We start from the raw sequence: 15,444 nt of genomic DNA on the forward strand, positions 1-15,444 counted from the left end.
TTTAGTGAGAATGATGAATGGGAATAGACAACAAAATTAGCAAAACTGATAAGGTAGGAAGTAGACTGAATGAGTTTATATGGAATAACTGAGAAATTAGTCAAAACACTAAACTAGTTATGTACAAGACAGTCTTCCAACTAATTTTAACTTATAGATCTGAGAGTAGAGTTAAAAATAAAATACTTGATCAAATACTGGAGAACACAGATATGAAAGTTCTCAAAAAACTTAGGAGAGTGAACAGATATCATCGGTGGCAGTATAATATTTAAAACAAGGCTATTAGGAAAGAACTTGACATTATTGGCATTCAGTACGGAACTAATCTTGGGTTGCATGGTCACTTAAAGAGAGAATGAGAGAGGAAAGGTTAGCAGAATGAGCATTTTTTGTCAGGAAAAAGATCCACAGGAAGACCAAGATTTATGTGAATTGATACAGTAAGAAGTGCCTTAGAAGACAGAAATATAAGATCTGATAATATTGGAGTCTTGACTGATAACCAATTAATTTGGAGAGTAATTGTTGATAGGAATTAGTATGATTCTAACTTTTTGTGTAGTACTGTCATAACGTCCTCTACCTTCCCTTAGGTACTTACCAGGGATGAGTGAAAAGTTTATACATGTAGTGTCTTCATTCTATGAAAATATATTATTTATGCAGGCTTGACTTCACATCAGATTGCCTTGCTATCATTTAGTGCACAGTATCCCCCCTTCCCCCCTCTCAGATGGATCTATTGCCCTAAAAGTAAATTATACTTGAAAGAAAATAAGCAATTTGGATATGAAGTCAATAACCTTTCTATGTTTCCCATTGACAAAAGATTGCAAACCTATGTAGTACATGAATACTGTGGGCAGGCCAAGGATTTTTTAAATAACTTTTTTTTATTTTTTTTATTTTTACATAGACTGGAAACTAGGCTCTAGAAATCAAACATTGAACTTTTTAATCATATGACATGAGACCACTACCAGTCTTAGTAAGCAGGGTAGTGGCCTCATGTCATATGATAAAATTCATCTCCCACTTGAAGATGATCCATGTCCACTATGGGACTTGAACCTTTAGCCTGGGTTGGAGCTTGGACATTCTTACCACCCTGCCAACGAGGCTGATCACATTATGTATACAAGTAGCTTCATTGTGAAGATACACCAAAAATTTTTGTTTGCTCACACCTCACCTGAAACCATCAAGCAATATGCATTGTATAATTTCTATATATAACAACAGTGGTGGTGGGTGGAGGGAAATCACATGTATAGATATTTTCAGTCTTACAGGGAAACACAAGAACTACATATCTTCATTGAACAGCTTCACCAGCTACAATTTAGTATGAAGTTTAACTTGAGCTCAAGACTAACAGTTTGCTTGCTTCCTTTTCTGAGTATCCTAGGTCTCTTTCTAACCAAGGTAAGTTTACTTATGTAGAGAAAGAAAGCTTAAGTCACTGGAAGAAAGCTGCATACTTTCTCATATCATCACCGTCCTGATGTAAAAGATCTTAAGACTTGAAGCATTTCAAGGTGATAAAGAAAAAAGAACACAAAAACTGCAGTATGTTAAAAACATAATGAACACAAATGGTTACGATGCCAACTTGCTAGGAATGTAATTGCTCAACCATATGTTAGTGTAGGATATCTGTATTAAAATTCAGATATCCCACAAGTTTAAAATATAAAGAATCAAAGTTAAGAAATTAATAATGCACTACCGTTTTCTAAAGTTGTTAGTTAAACATTTATTTTTGTATGTCACAAGCAAGATGTTTTGAGATGCTATTTTTGTCTTTAACAACTAATCTTGCTTAGTTATAAAATAAATGTATTTAGATTAGATATCAAATCATAATGGTTTTATCTGAGCTGTCAAGTGTTGAAATGTTTGTATGTAGACAAACATTGTTTACAAGATTACCAATTTATGAACAAAGTGAAAGTTACCACTGTAATTCATGTTGTGTGAAAGCAATTAAATTAGCTTACCTCAGTGCATAAAGGATTGAGAAATGAAGAATTGTTATAAATTCTCGCAGTTTCATAATGAAATTATAACTGAATAAATTGTTCTGCACTGTGAAGAAAGAACTAGGTCGTTTCAAGCCCAATGCCGAAAAGCAGTAATAATGGACTTGAGAGGAAGTTACTGAATTGCATTTCCGAGCATGTTAGAATGTTGCTAAGCATTCAACTGTGCTGAGAGTGAAAAGGAATGCAGCAGGAGGGATTTGTGGAGTTTTCTGTGTCTTCAATATATGAAGACTGAGAAAGGTTATCTTTGTACAATAAGTGTGAAGTTTATTGTACTTATTAATCCATATAGGATTTTAATTCAGTTGAAGCTCAAAGGAACTTTATTGCTTGTCAATTCATATAGAAAGGGGCCTTTAAAGTTGTTTTATTTAGGATTCTCAGTCTGATAACTAAAACATGCCAACTTCTAACTGTTGACATGTTTTAGTTATTTCTTCAGAAGCTTCATAAAGAATGTAAAGTCATTCTGAAGTGTCAAAGCTGTGATAATGTTTTAAGAAGAATGGTTGAAACATTCACATAGAAAGTTCATTCTGAAGTGATGCTATGGTTTTAGTAGTTTATTCAGTGGAGCTTGCTGCTACTTTCATATAGAAAGTGAAGTTATATAAGTGTCTTGAATGAAAACATGCTATGTTTCTTCAGTGTTCTGCAATTTAAGATGCATGAAGAATTTACTTGTCTTATGATGCTGTCATATAGAGAGCAGTTTTTTGGGTTAGTCTTTCTCCTGTGTGAACTCAAAATGGAATAAAAGTTCTGTAGGGGGCTTTAAACAACCCAAAAATGAACATGTATATCACCAGACAGACAGACAAACCAAGAATATGATTGGCTATATTATTGTAAACCAAAGATGGAAATCAAGTATCTTAAATTCAGATCCTTTGCTACAGACTGTGGATCAGACTAGTACTAGCAAACCTAAGAATAAAGTTAAAATCTGGAAGCACTTTTAGAATCAAAAGGAGATTGAATGTAAATAAACTACAAGATAATATTCTAAGAAAATATCAACCAGAACGAGATAAAAACCTGAAGGAATTACCAAATCAGAATATAAGCATTGAAGAACATTGGTGCAAATTAAAGGAAATAATATTAAAATTGGCAGAAAATACAGTAGGTTACACAGAAAGAGGAAGTAAAAAGGATTGGATTTCAAATGAAGTGAAAAGGTAAGGAAAGCATGAAGTTAAAACAGAACTATAACAGAAAATGAATATAATAGATTAACCAGAGAAATTAGAAAACTAGTTAAAAGAGACAAAAATAACTGGTTAGAAAAAAAATGCAAAATGGCAGAGAAGCTATTAAAAGAAAAGAACCCTCCATGGATTATATAAACAAATAGATCAAATTAGTAAGACATGGACAACAAAAATGGTAATTATCAAAAACAAAGAGGGACAGCTAATTGAAAGTAAAACAAAAAAGAATGGCCAGAATGGAAGAATACTTTAGAGACTTATAATAAAAACAACTCTCAGGATATTATTATTCCAATCACTGAAATGCAAGAGGAAATAAATATCTTTACCAAAGTAACAGTAGCACACAGCATAGATAAACTTAAAGCTAGCAAAGCACCCGGTATTGATCAGATATACGCAGAATCATAAAAGCAGGAAAGGAACAATTTACTGGAACTATTAAAAACATTATTTGAAAGGATCTACAAAAATGAAGCAATACCTACTGAATGGACCAAATCAGTTATAACTCCTATATACAAAAAAAAAAGGAGATAAAACAGAATGCAATAATTACAGAGGCATTAGCCTCCTCACTATTCCAAGTAAGGTTTTTATGAAAGTACTCCAAAAACAAATTAAGCCATATATAACTAGTGTTAGGAGAAGAACAAGCAGGTTTCAGACCAGGACGAAGCACAGTTGATCAATTATTCACCTTAAGACAACTAATGAAAAAGATGCTAGAGTAGAACCAAAGTTGCTACATAAATTTCATAGACTTTCGTCAGACATTTGATTCAATCCATAGAAGAGAACTATGGGGAACTATGAAAGAATTTGGAATTCCCACCAAAACTATAATAATAATAAAGAATCTATATGAGAAATCTGAAATGCAGTATGCATGGAGGACACCTTAACCAACTGGTTCCACAGAGAGAGAGAATGGAGTAAGATAGGGATGCAATCTGTCACCAGACCTGTTCATTCTTACACTGGAAGAAGCAACCAGTAAGGCCTTAAATAAAGAAGACTCCAGAATCAAAATATATGGAAAAAATATAACAAATTTAAAATTTGCAGACATTGCATTACTTGCAAGCACGGAAGAAGTTGTACAACAAATTTCTGATCAAAGAAAGGAAGAATGTATAAAATTTGGATTAAACCTAAATTTAGACAAAACAAAAATTATGCAAATAGGAAAAAGAAACACCAATCTGGAAATTGATAGTAAGAATCTAGAGCAGATAGAAAAGTTCACCTACCTCGGAGGAGTAATTGAGTACAGTGGTGAAATTACAAAAGATGTATAGCTAAGCATCCCAAACTTTCGGATGACTAAATAAAATATGGAAGTCAAGAGGCATCAAACAAGTACAAAAGTAAGAATCTATGAGACAATGGTCCTCCCTATACTTCTCTATAGAAGTGAAGAAAAGCTGAAGAGAAAAAATGATTAACTACTGAAATGGATTGGCTAAGAAGATTACTTCGAGTATCTCTGCTGGATAGACTAAGAAACAAAGACATAAGAAAATGACTTAAACAGGAACTAATAATAATAGACAAAATCCAAGAAAGGAGACTTGCAATGGTTTGGCCATGTGATCAGAATGGGGAACAGAAAGATTACCAACTAAAACCCTGTATACATGATGGAAAGTAAAAGATCCAAAGGATGGTCCAGAATTAGATGGATAGACAAAATAAAAGAGGACCTGAAAACCAAATCACAACAAGAGGCACCAAACTGGACAGAATTGTTTGGACTCTCCAGGGACAGACTGAAGTGGAAAGAGTTCATTCGGCCTCATCGTCATCTACATAGATGATGGAAGAGAGAGAGAGAAAGAGGAAGAGGCAAGAAACTAAAGTTCCAGGAGTTTTGTCCAAGTAGGATAACTGTTGGTTTATGTGATAGAAAGGAAGCTGTGCATATTAAAATGTTATTCTTTTGTGAATTGAAGAAGAATATACTGGCATTTGCATAAAAGTTGACATAAGTAGTTGATTTGATGTAAATTAAGATTTTTATTGGATTACAAGAGTGAAGACTTTATTTTGAAGTTCAGAGTATATGAGGGAAGTAAATAAAAATATATACTGCCCCCACATGCACATTTGCAAGTTGGCATCATAACCACACATGGTTTTGATGCTAATTTGTTAGAAATGTAATTACTCAACCATATGGTAGTGGATGAGTAGAAGGTTAAGTAGAAACTGATTAACATGAGATTTGAAGACCTGTACAGTGTACTCAAGCCAAAGGAATGAATAAAGAACAAGAAAAATTTATTTTGTGAGCTTGAAATAAAACTGAAGAAGTGTTGAATAGTTGCTGTGTTTTAACGGGCTTAGAGGAGAGTGGAGGAAATTACTGATGCTGATTCTAATTAGCAGTGTTCATGGAAACAGTTATAGAAAATACAAGCAGCAGAAACCGGAGAGAGAGTTTATGAGTGATAGGTCATTAATCAACCTGAGTATTCTCTTCATCCAGTCAAGTATTTTTAGAACACTCTTGGGTGCAACACCCCAAATGCAACTGATATTTTTTGGATTTGCAACCGAAGTAACTAAGGCTATTTGGCCAGTGCATTAAGTCTGTAAATTGTGTGTTCTTCCACCTCCATGTGAGACAAGCAAACTCACCTTCAGTTGAAAAGCCCTGATAAAGGTTTTTTGCATCCGAATTCAAACCAGGGGCATTATTAGTACTAACTGAGCTGTGAGCCCTCCCCCCCCCCTCACACACACACACCACACACACACACACACACAAATGCAGAAAGAATAGACAAATATTCACTGATTGGTGATACTTCACCTTCAAAGGTATTACCTAGATGAAAAAGATAACCTGATTTCTTGAATGCTGATGAAGTGATATTTGTAATATGCTTATACCAAGAAAGATTAGAGGTTCCCAAGAAAAAAAAAAACATCCTATCCAGAGATTTGGGTGTTGTTAAAAGTTAGACCTTGAAAGGTTTTTTTTTGCAAGAAATGAGACAGAATTTCATTTTAGTAATATTGAAATTAATAAAGTTATTAGAACCTCATCAAAGGATAGTTTGAAGATCAGAATTTAGGAAGGTTTGTCAAATGATAAACAGGAGTGCAGTGTACTGTCACTAGCAGAACTGTGGATCAGATTTGCAAGTCATCTGGATGCAAGCAGTGATATATATAGCAGGATGAGAGTAGGCAAAATAACAGAACCTTGAAAACAAAGTTTGAGTGTGAAGATCCATCTACTGTCACACGTGATGTGCAAACCAGGAAAAAGCTAGAAACTATGTTTCTAGGGGATGGTTTAATAAACCTTGATGCCAGATGTGATCAGAAATATCATGCACTAGAAATATCCAGAGCATGCACTTTAGATTCTTCTAACTTTTATGTGGCATTTTTAGCAGTTAGGTGATGTAAGTAAATCGATTTTTAATGGATTTACTTGGTTACATCACAATGATACCACAGAGCTTGACTTTTCATGTATGTAACCTCAAGATGTAGAGTCACACCTTGGCCTTTGCCTTCATTAGTTCACTCTTAGATATCTTCTTTAGGTTGTTGATTGGGAGATATATCCTGGACTGCTAATGGGCCCCTGGATATATCCTTCAGTAATTTTATATTGACCCATACACAAGAAGTTGAGGGTCCTGTAGACACCTCAGTGCCGTGTGTCGGATGCAGAACTGGACTGAGATAGAAGTTCATTGATGTTTTTGATGAGTTGCAGGTTGCACTTTGGGAATACTTCAGGAGGAAGGCCATTCCAGAGGACAGAGATAGACAGGATGGAAGAGGAGAAGCAGGTTAGGTGTGTTTGCAGTTGCACAATAAAGGGTTGCTGGGAAGCTGCTGCTCTTGTATTAACAGGTGCAACAGAAAGCAGAGGAATGATGGTTGATAATTCGCTGGAGCAGTGACCATGGAAGTACTTGTAAAACAGACACAGTGCTGAAACATTGCACCTGTGAAATAGAGGTTGAAATGAATCTCTAAACAAGGGATCATCTATGGGACTAATTGCTTTCTTCTGGGTGGCATCAAAGATTTTAAGTGAAGGTTTAGGTGCACCCCTCCCCCAAACATGAAAGCAGTAGTCTAAACATGGGCTGATCTGTATAATAATTATATACATAGTTAAGAGTTGGTTGGGGGTAAAATTGTCTCTTGAACAAAAGAGAATGCATTTATTTTATTTTTTTTTATGCAGAGAAGGCTATTCATATAATGTGTTTATGCCAGAGGAGACTGGGGGCAAATGTTAGTTTAAGCAGAGAGATCTAATCTTGTCTGATTTGTGTATTACTGAGGGTAGGGGTGGGTGAGCTCAGTGGCATATTTAGGTATTTGTCGCCCCTCATGATCTGCCCATAGGTCATGATCGCAACCTCCAGTGACTGAAGTTGCTATAGAATTCCCACTTGCTTCACATCACATAACTTTCTTCTGGTTGGTGTCATTTTCAATTTCGGACAAAGTGGAAATTATTTCCGTCCATCCCTTACGAAGACTCTGACAGGCATCCTCACAAGCTGACCAACGAGTAGGCGAAGGATGTTTGATTACTTTTGCAGAAGTTTCCAGGCGCTTTCTTAGAACACTCTACCGATGTGTTGAAGATGTGAAAAATACATACAGTTTCTGAAGGACATCAAAAAATGCAGAAGAGTATGGACAGGATTCGGCAGCGCATGCACCAATTTGAGACAGGGAATATCCAGTGCATGGTATGAATTCTGCCAGTGGATTTATTTCAAGAATTCTTGCTTGCAGTCCTGTGTACTTGCCTGACATGTTACTAGCATTATCATATGCCTGCCCCCTGCAATTTGCATCAATTCCAAGTTCGTTTAGTGAAGTCAATACCGCCTCTTGTAACTCTTCAGATTTGTGACTTGTATTAGGAATGAAACTCAAGAAACGCTCGACAGAAGTTCCATGTTCTTTCACATATCGTACAATGAAGGACAGCTGATCAACATGAGACAAGTCTAGTGTTGAGTCAACACTTATGGAATAGTACTACGTTATTTTAAGTTCTTCCACAATAAATTTGATTACTTTCTCATCGTTACTTTAATAAGTTCCTCATGCGTGGCAAAGGAAAGATAGGAAATGAAACTTTTTCCTTTTTTCCCCCGATTTTGGCAATGTGCTCAGCAAGAAAGGGATCAAATTCACTAATCCCTGGTGCCTTTGTGTTAAGTTACCGACAACAGTACAGTAGCTTTCCGTGCACGTGTCTCGGTCTGTATAGTTATGCAGAATCTGATTACATGCCAGTATGCTTGCAGACTAAACTTACAATGAGGAAAATAAAAATATTTCTCTACTTGTGAGTAGATGCATCATACAAGGAACATGTTATAACTAAAAAACGAGAGCCTGGAAATTTGTGCTGCCCCTCAAAATTTGCCGCTCTAGGCCCGGGCCTGTACCTAAATACGCTGCTGGGTGAGCTGTGATCTTTTGCACAAGAAAAGGCAAGACTCTGTTTTTGTAGCATTGAATGTGACAAGGTTGTCCTTATCCCATTGAAGAATAGTATGTAGGTCATTGTTTAAGGCACTAGTTGTAGATGATCTAGTAGCCTGGGATGTGAGAGAGTACTGCATGGTTTGTCAAATGTATAGGATGAGTGGAGAGTACTGTCATTTGTAAAACTGTGGATAGGATTAGTTGTTATTGTGACCATTATAGAGTTTGACCATGAGACTAAAAGATGGCAGTTTGTTTAGTAGGCCTTGATGCCACACACAGTCGAAAACTTTGGAAATGTCAAGGTTTTCTGCAGACCAACTGGATTTCTGAATTTTCATGTAATCCACATTGCAATGGCTAGAGAATTTATTTAATTAGTGTTATAGACGTTGAGATTTAGCCCTAAATACTACAATGATGCAATCTGTAGAAAATAAATTGTACTTGCCAAGAAAGGAAACAAAGTTTGCTCATAATATATCTTCATGACTAGGCTACTTGTATATAGAGGCTGATGGCTTCACATCAGTTACGTTACTAGCCCATAATACAAAGCACACTTCCTTTCTGACATGCATGGTGCTGTGCATTGTGGGAGGGTCACTATCCAGCTTATTCTCAACTTTTATAGGTCTCATCATGCAGTGAAGCAATGTCTTTGCTATTTCAAGAAATTCCTTTTTCCTATTCTCTTGTTTTAGTCTCTAATAAGAATTACCTTGTTTTTTTCAGCTGCTCTCTCTCTCCCTCTCCATTTCTTTGCTATGTTGAATCTTTTTTGAGATTATTACATAATTTCCATTTTTAAATATTCCTATACCATTCTATTTGAAATAAGCTTCTATTCAGAAAGTTCATCTTCAGTATCGGATACTATAATCTACTCTCTCTCTCCTTCCCTGATTCTTAGTACTTGACTCAATCTTCTTATTATTTAGAAGCATTTTGCCTACTTTATTCTTTTGTCTCAGTAATGTCAGTAATTATTGACATGGTTTCATAATTCTTCTGTTAGCTCCATCTCTTTTTTGTTAATGCTTATGCCAATTCCATCTATCTGTCTTCTGTTGTACTTGAGGATTTGCCAATAGCTGACTTTTTGCTACTTCCTCTGGCTCCCTTACAAAAATAGCGTATACTTTGATATTACAGGCCCACCATCATGATGTGGCTGTTTACCATCCTATTTTCTGTGTGATTCAGCCGGTATAGCATATAATTTGGTCTTAACTCCAAATTACCTGCATATTTTTGTTTAAACAGTAATCAAATAGATAGCTGATATTTGAAAGTGAGGATTCAATGTGTTCTCTTGGATGCTTAAGCCAAACAATGTGAAAATAACTGAAAAAGCTTAGAAGTCAGAATAGATTACATTCAGTGAATAAGCAAAATATAAAAACTGAAGAAGGGAGTATTTTAGTTTTCAAAAAAAAAAAAAAAAAAAAAGACTAAATGATTAAACAGAGGTAGATTCTCTGGAAAATATCCAGGCAGCACGTCTATATCACTGCCAAAGTAAGGAAAAGCTATTAGAAACTGAAATTGTAGGATATTCAAAGAAAAAAAACTGTTTTTCCTTACTTCATTTCAGATTTTCTAACAACTCCTAAAAGGCTTGTTAAAAGAAACATTTCTTCTTTTATTATGGATATTTATAATAACCGTGATAGAACTCTCATCAGATGATCCTTTGAAACATTCTTCAGTTATAAATATCAAAATTAAACAATTTTCTTTATATGAGGAAAAGGAATTAGCCCATGTGGTTTTATCTAACAACAGTTCTAAGTTTACTTTTATTTTTAAAAGTAAACTTAGTTTAAAATTTACTTTTATAGATAATGAATTAAAACTTTTAAACCCAATTATTTTTTTCTCTTTATCCAGTTACCTACACAAACTTCATAAATTTCCTTAATTTACATTCTTTGTCTCCATTGAACATGGTTACATATCACAATATTAGCATATGCTGTCTGTCACTTGTGGTGCTCTAGTCAGCCGACTTACTGAATGTCTCAATTTTACATTTTTTTCTGTTATCTTGTAAGTTGGACTACAATTTTAAGTCTCATTTTTTTTAAAAGTTAGGTTATATTTCTTTTCATGGGAACACCTCAGAGATATTTAGTTCATCATAATGACTTCAGGTGAGTAACAAACTATCATGACAGATCAAACTTAAATGTTAATTTTTTGTATTTCAGCAGTTTCATAGTTTTGTTTTTGTATTCACTCTTGTGTGACTTTCTTGGCATACTGTTTCTGTGGTATAAATTGAGAACAGAATACATATCCATTGTATTCTGCCCTCAATATATATTTGGCAAACACTATGATGATCATAATGTTACCACTCAGAAAGAAATAGGGATAAATAGTGTTGTCATAAATATTTTTATATGGTATATATGCCACACCAGTTTATGAGCTTAAAAATTAGGAGGGGGATGAATGTACCTTATAATAATATGAAATATGTTGTACATTAGCAAAAATTAATCTGAACTCTCGCATTTTAAAGAAAAATTTTAATTTTGCATGAAAATAAGTACAAAAATTAAACTTGAACTTTACCTAATAATTTATATGTGCTCCTCTGCTCCTAATAAGTTCATTAATTCGCTTAGGCATGGACTCTACCAACATAGAGAACACATTTTTGTTATTTCTTCATCTCTAAACCATACTTTTATAATGAATTATGTTAAGTTATTCTTTGTATCAATTTAATTTTCCATGTCTCTTATTCACTATGGCCTACAAATTTTCTATTGGTATAATGTCAGGAGAGTTACCTGGCCACTGAAGCAATTTGATGTGAGATTTCAGGAACTCTTTCGCTTTTTTTGATGTGTTGCATGGAGTGAGATCCTGTGAAGATGAGTTCTTTGTTTTTCTGGATCTGTGGGACCACTCTTTTCTCCAATATTTTTATGTATTGGTCACTTTTCATCATACTATCAACAGCCACAAGTGATCCTCGACTGTCATGTATAAAACAACTCCAAAACATCTTTTTAGCTAGGTGTTTAGGAGCTTGTTAAAGTGGATGGGAGAAGTCTTCTCAGCTGCTGATTTGTACTCGTTCTCCTTGGACAAAGAAATGGCTCTCATTTGAGAAAATGGCCTTCTTCCATTTCTCAACAGTTCAATCTTTGTACACTTTTGACCACTGGAAATTCTTTTTTCTGCATAGAAAAAGAGTTTCCAGTGGTCAAAATCTTTAATAATCTTTGACGGACTGTCATGTCAGAAACATTAATCCCACTAGCTGAGTCCATTTAAGTCTACAGCAGACAGTTCTGGATTCTTTTTGCTTTTCCTAACTATTAAACGATCTTGAGAAAGTGTAGTTTCTTTTTTTTTTTTTTTTGCCTACAGTTTCCTTTTATATCAGGAGAAAGAGGTACCTGTCTCCCTTAAACCTCTTTAAAGTTACATTAACAAGTATTCAAGCCAATACCATACTTGTTTGCAGTTTGACTTTGATGGATGTGTGCTGAGGAAAAAATACATATTTTTTTAAAGCTTTCTTGGGGATGTATGCATTTTATAGCTATACAAAATGAATAAAACACTATGAATGTCAACTTGTTTATACCATTAAAAACACGCACAATTAATAAACGTCTTTAGAGACAGTTAAAATATGCAGCACCCAACCTAAATGGTGAACTAAAACCAAAACTGAAAATAGTAAACCAAAATTATTGTGAACTGAAACAAAAACCAAACTGAAACCAAAAACTTCATGAAAATTCAGCTTGTTCAGATTAATTTGTTTGCTACTGTATGGTACCATTTAAATAATTCTTCCCCTTCAGAAACTTTAGTATGTTTTAGAAGTGTACTTTGTATTCATTTTTTATTTTTTTTTTTAACTAGTTCACAAATATATTCATGGTGTAGAACAAAAAGTTGCCCATTTTCTGCAGCCACAGCTAATATTTGATGAAGAAGAAGCAATTAAATTAGGAAAAAAAGATCCTGAAGTGTATCCTTTTTTATGTTATTTTAATTAAAATACTTGCACATGTTCGGTTTCTTAGTTTAGTAAGATTATTTTTATAATACTTTAACTATGCAGATAATTCTAATGAATGATGTTTTTTTTTTAAATAACCAAATCAAACTGCATACATATATATACAAGGTCTGACACAAAAAAACGAGACTGTGCCTGTATTTCTTTTTATTTAACAAATTGAGAAAATCAACTATGATCTTCTTCAAAATAGTTCCCTTCTGAGTTGACACACAGCTGCATACGATGCTGCCAATGTTCAAAGCAATTCTGCAGATCATTTTCTGCTAGGCTGTTGAGGATCTCCATCCTTTTGCTTTCACATCTACTGATAAAAAATTTGGTTCCTTTGAGCACCGACTTGATCTTTGGGAAGAGGTAGAAGTCGCAGGGAGCCAGGTCTGGCAAATAGGGTGGGTGCTCAAGTACAGTGATATTGTAATTATCTAAAAACTGCTTCACAGACAAAGCGTTGTGGGCTGGTGCATTGTCTTGGTGCAAAATTCTGGTCATTTCTTTCTCACGCGTTCTCACAATTTCGTCAAGACTTCAAGGTAATACTGCTGATTTACCATCTGGCCGCTGGGAACCCACTATCCATTACAATACCCTGGATATTGAAGAAGACAATCAGCATGGCCTTGAACTTCGAACGACTCGTGCATGCTTTTTTTGTCTAGGAGATGTTGCTTATTTCCACTGCATTGATTGTCACTTGGTTTCAGATCATATGTAAATATCCAAGTTTCATCACAAACAAATCTGGTTTATTCTTAATGTGTTGCAAAAAGTCCAAACACAGTTCCTTGCAACATTGATGTTAACTTGCTGTTCACTCTTGCACTCCAACATTTTTTGACTGAGGGTAAGAAAATGTCTATATTTCAACACACGTTCTCTGTATTTCTCCCACTCCCCGTTCCCAAGTGATAGGGTTAGTTTTTTTTTTTTTTTTTTGTGTCAGACCTTGTGTGTGTGTGTGTGTGTGCGTGTGTGCGTGTAATTTTTTTTATTTATTCTATACGCAATCCAGAACCATATCAGGTAAATTTGGATGAATAAATAGGCATCATTATCAATTTCAGCACTTCAGGCTGGCTACTATGACAGCACTACATGATTAAGTTTTCTTTACTATTAATCTCCTATCAACAATTTTCCTCCAAATTAGTTTATTACCTGTCAGCATTTCAATATTGTCACATCTAACATTTCGTTATTCTCAAGCACTTTTGACAGAATCAATCCACCTAGACCATGGTCTTCCTCTGTATCTTTTTCCTGCCATCCTAGCAGCAAACACCTGCCTTTGCCAACCTTTCATCTCCTATTCTATTTAAGTGACCATGTCACCTTACATTAGCCTTGCTCACATTCTTGAATGCAAACAATGCTGAGTTCCTTCCTAATGTCTTCATTTTTAATATGATTCTGCCATTGATGCCATCTGTTCAAGCCCCATAATTTTTCTAAGAACTTTTATATCTGTGGCCTCTAATCTTTAATCAAGTGCTCTAGTTCTAACCCAATTCTCAGATAAATAACTTAAAACTGGTTTGAACACTGTCTTTGTATACTGCATTGTCATTGTATGCCCTCTCCAAAAAGAAACTGAACTTTTCGAAAATAGAAGAAACTAGTAACGCCACCTGTTGTATTTTTTTGTTGTCGAAAAAATTGTGTCATTGCCATATTGTCTCAACTATTTATGACTTTTGTTTCATTAGAAGCCGAGTTATAGTGCCAAAAGTGACTGTGTTTTGACAAATGATTGGAAAATGAGTTTCAAACGGAGAACTGCGATTGACTTTTGTGTTAAACTTGGTAAATTTTACTGAAATGCATCAAATGCTTCAAAAAGCATCTATCTATCTATCCCAATGGCTTTAACAGGCCTTTAAGGCCCACAACCTTCCAAGCATGCTTGGATTTCGTAACCGAAATACGGGGATAGAATGGTCACTCCTATGCCTCAAGGTATTCTTGGCTGTATCCCTGTGTGTTCATGGGGCCGGTTTGCCTGCTTGCGGGATGAAAAACACTAGATAAACTGGCGGAAAAAACCCTACTGCCCGCGCCCAAGACCGGCTAACTTGGCTATGGCTGAGGAAGATCCTTCAGCTCCTCACGTCTCCGACGGGAATCGAACCTAGGACACTCCTTCCCCAGGCATATGGTTGCGAAGCGCAAAGCCACTAGGCTAACCGCGCGGACATTCAAAAAGCATGCAGTGATGAATGCTTATCCCGTACTCAAGTTTATGAGTGGTTTAAGCGATTTCAAAGTGGTCGTGAGATGCTTGAGAATGATGAAAAGCCGGGCCATCCAAAAACTGGACTGAGCAAAGTTAACATCCAAAAAGTGCGTGATTTCCTCAAAAAAAACCTGAAATTATCAGTGAGATTGATTGAAGATGAATTGGGGATTCCAAAATCAACTTTGCAGCATTTTGACCTAGAGTTTAGGCCTTAGTAAATTGAATTCACGATTTATTTCCCACAAGTTGACCGACGACCAAAAAATGTATCAAATTGAACACTGCAAGGATCTCATTGAAACCACTCGTGAGGACTCAAACTTCCTTAAAACTATCGTTACTGGTGACAAAACATAGTGTTTTGAGTATGAGCCTGAAACAGAGTGCTGAGTGGAGACCACCAGA

At 35.2% G+C, this 15,444-nt stretch overlaps 1 protein-coding gene across 7 annotated transcripts in view; it reads left to right on the forward strand.

The window, feature by feature from the left end:
- Positions 1-15,444, forward strand: part of LOC150097660 (serrate RNA effector molecule homolog B-like) — a 335,617-nt gene that overhangs the window by 257,862 nt on the left and 62,311 nt on the right. For all 7 annotated transcript variants that reach the window (XM_090407120.1, XM_090407123.1, XM_090407118.1 and 4 more), the window contains one exon: positions 12,644-12,752. In XM_090407120.1, the coding sequence (XP_090263246.1) occupies positions 12,644-12,752 (109 nt within the window). The remainder of the gene's footprint in view (positions 1-12,643; positions 12,753-15,444) is intronic.

Source organism: Typopeltis vanoorti, chromosome 17 (genome assembly GCF_054136105.1).
Source record: "Typopeltis vanoorti isolate ZY-2024b chromosome 17, IOZ_Tvanoo_1.0, whole genome shotgun sequence".
Lineage (NCBI taxonomy): Eukaryota > Metazoa > Arthropoda > Arachnida > Uropygi > Thelyphonidae > Typopeltis > Typopeltis vanoorti.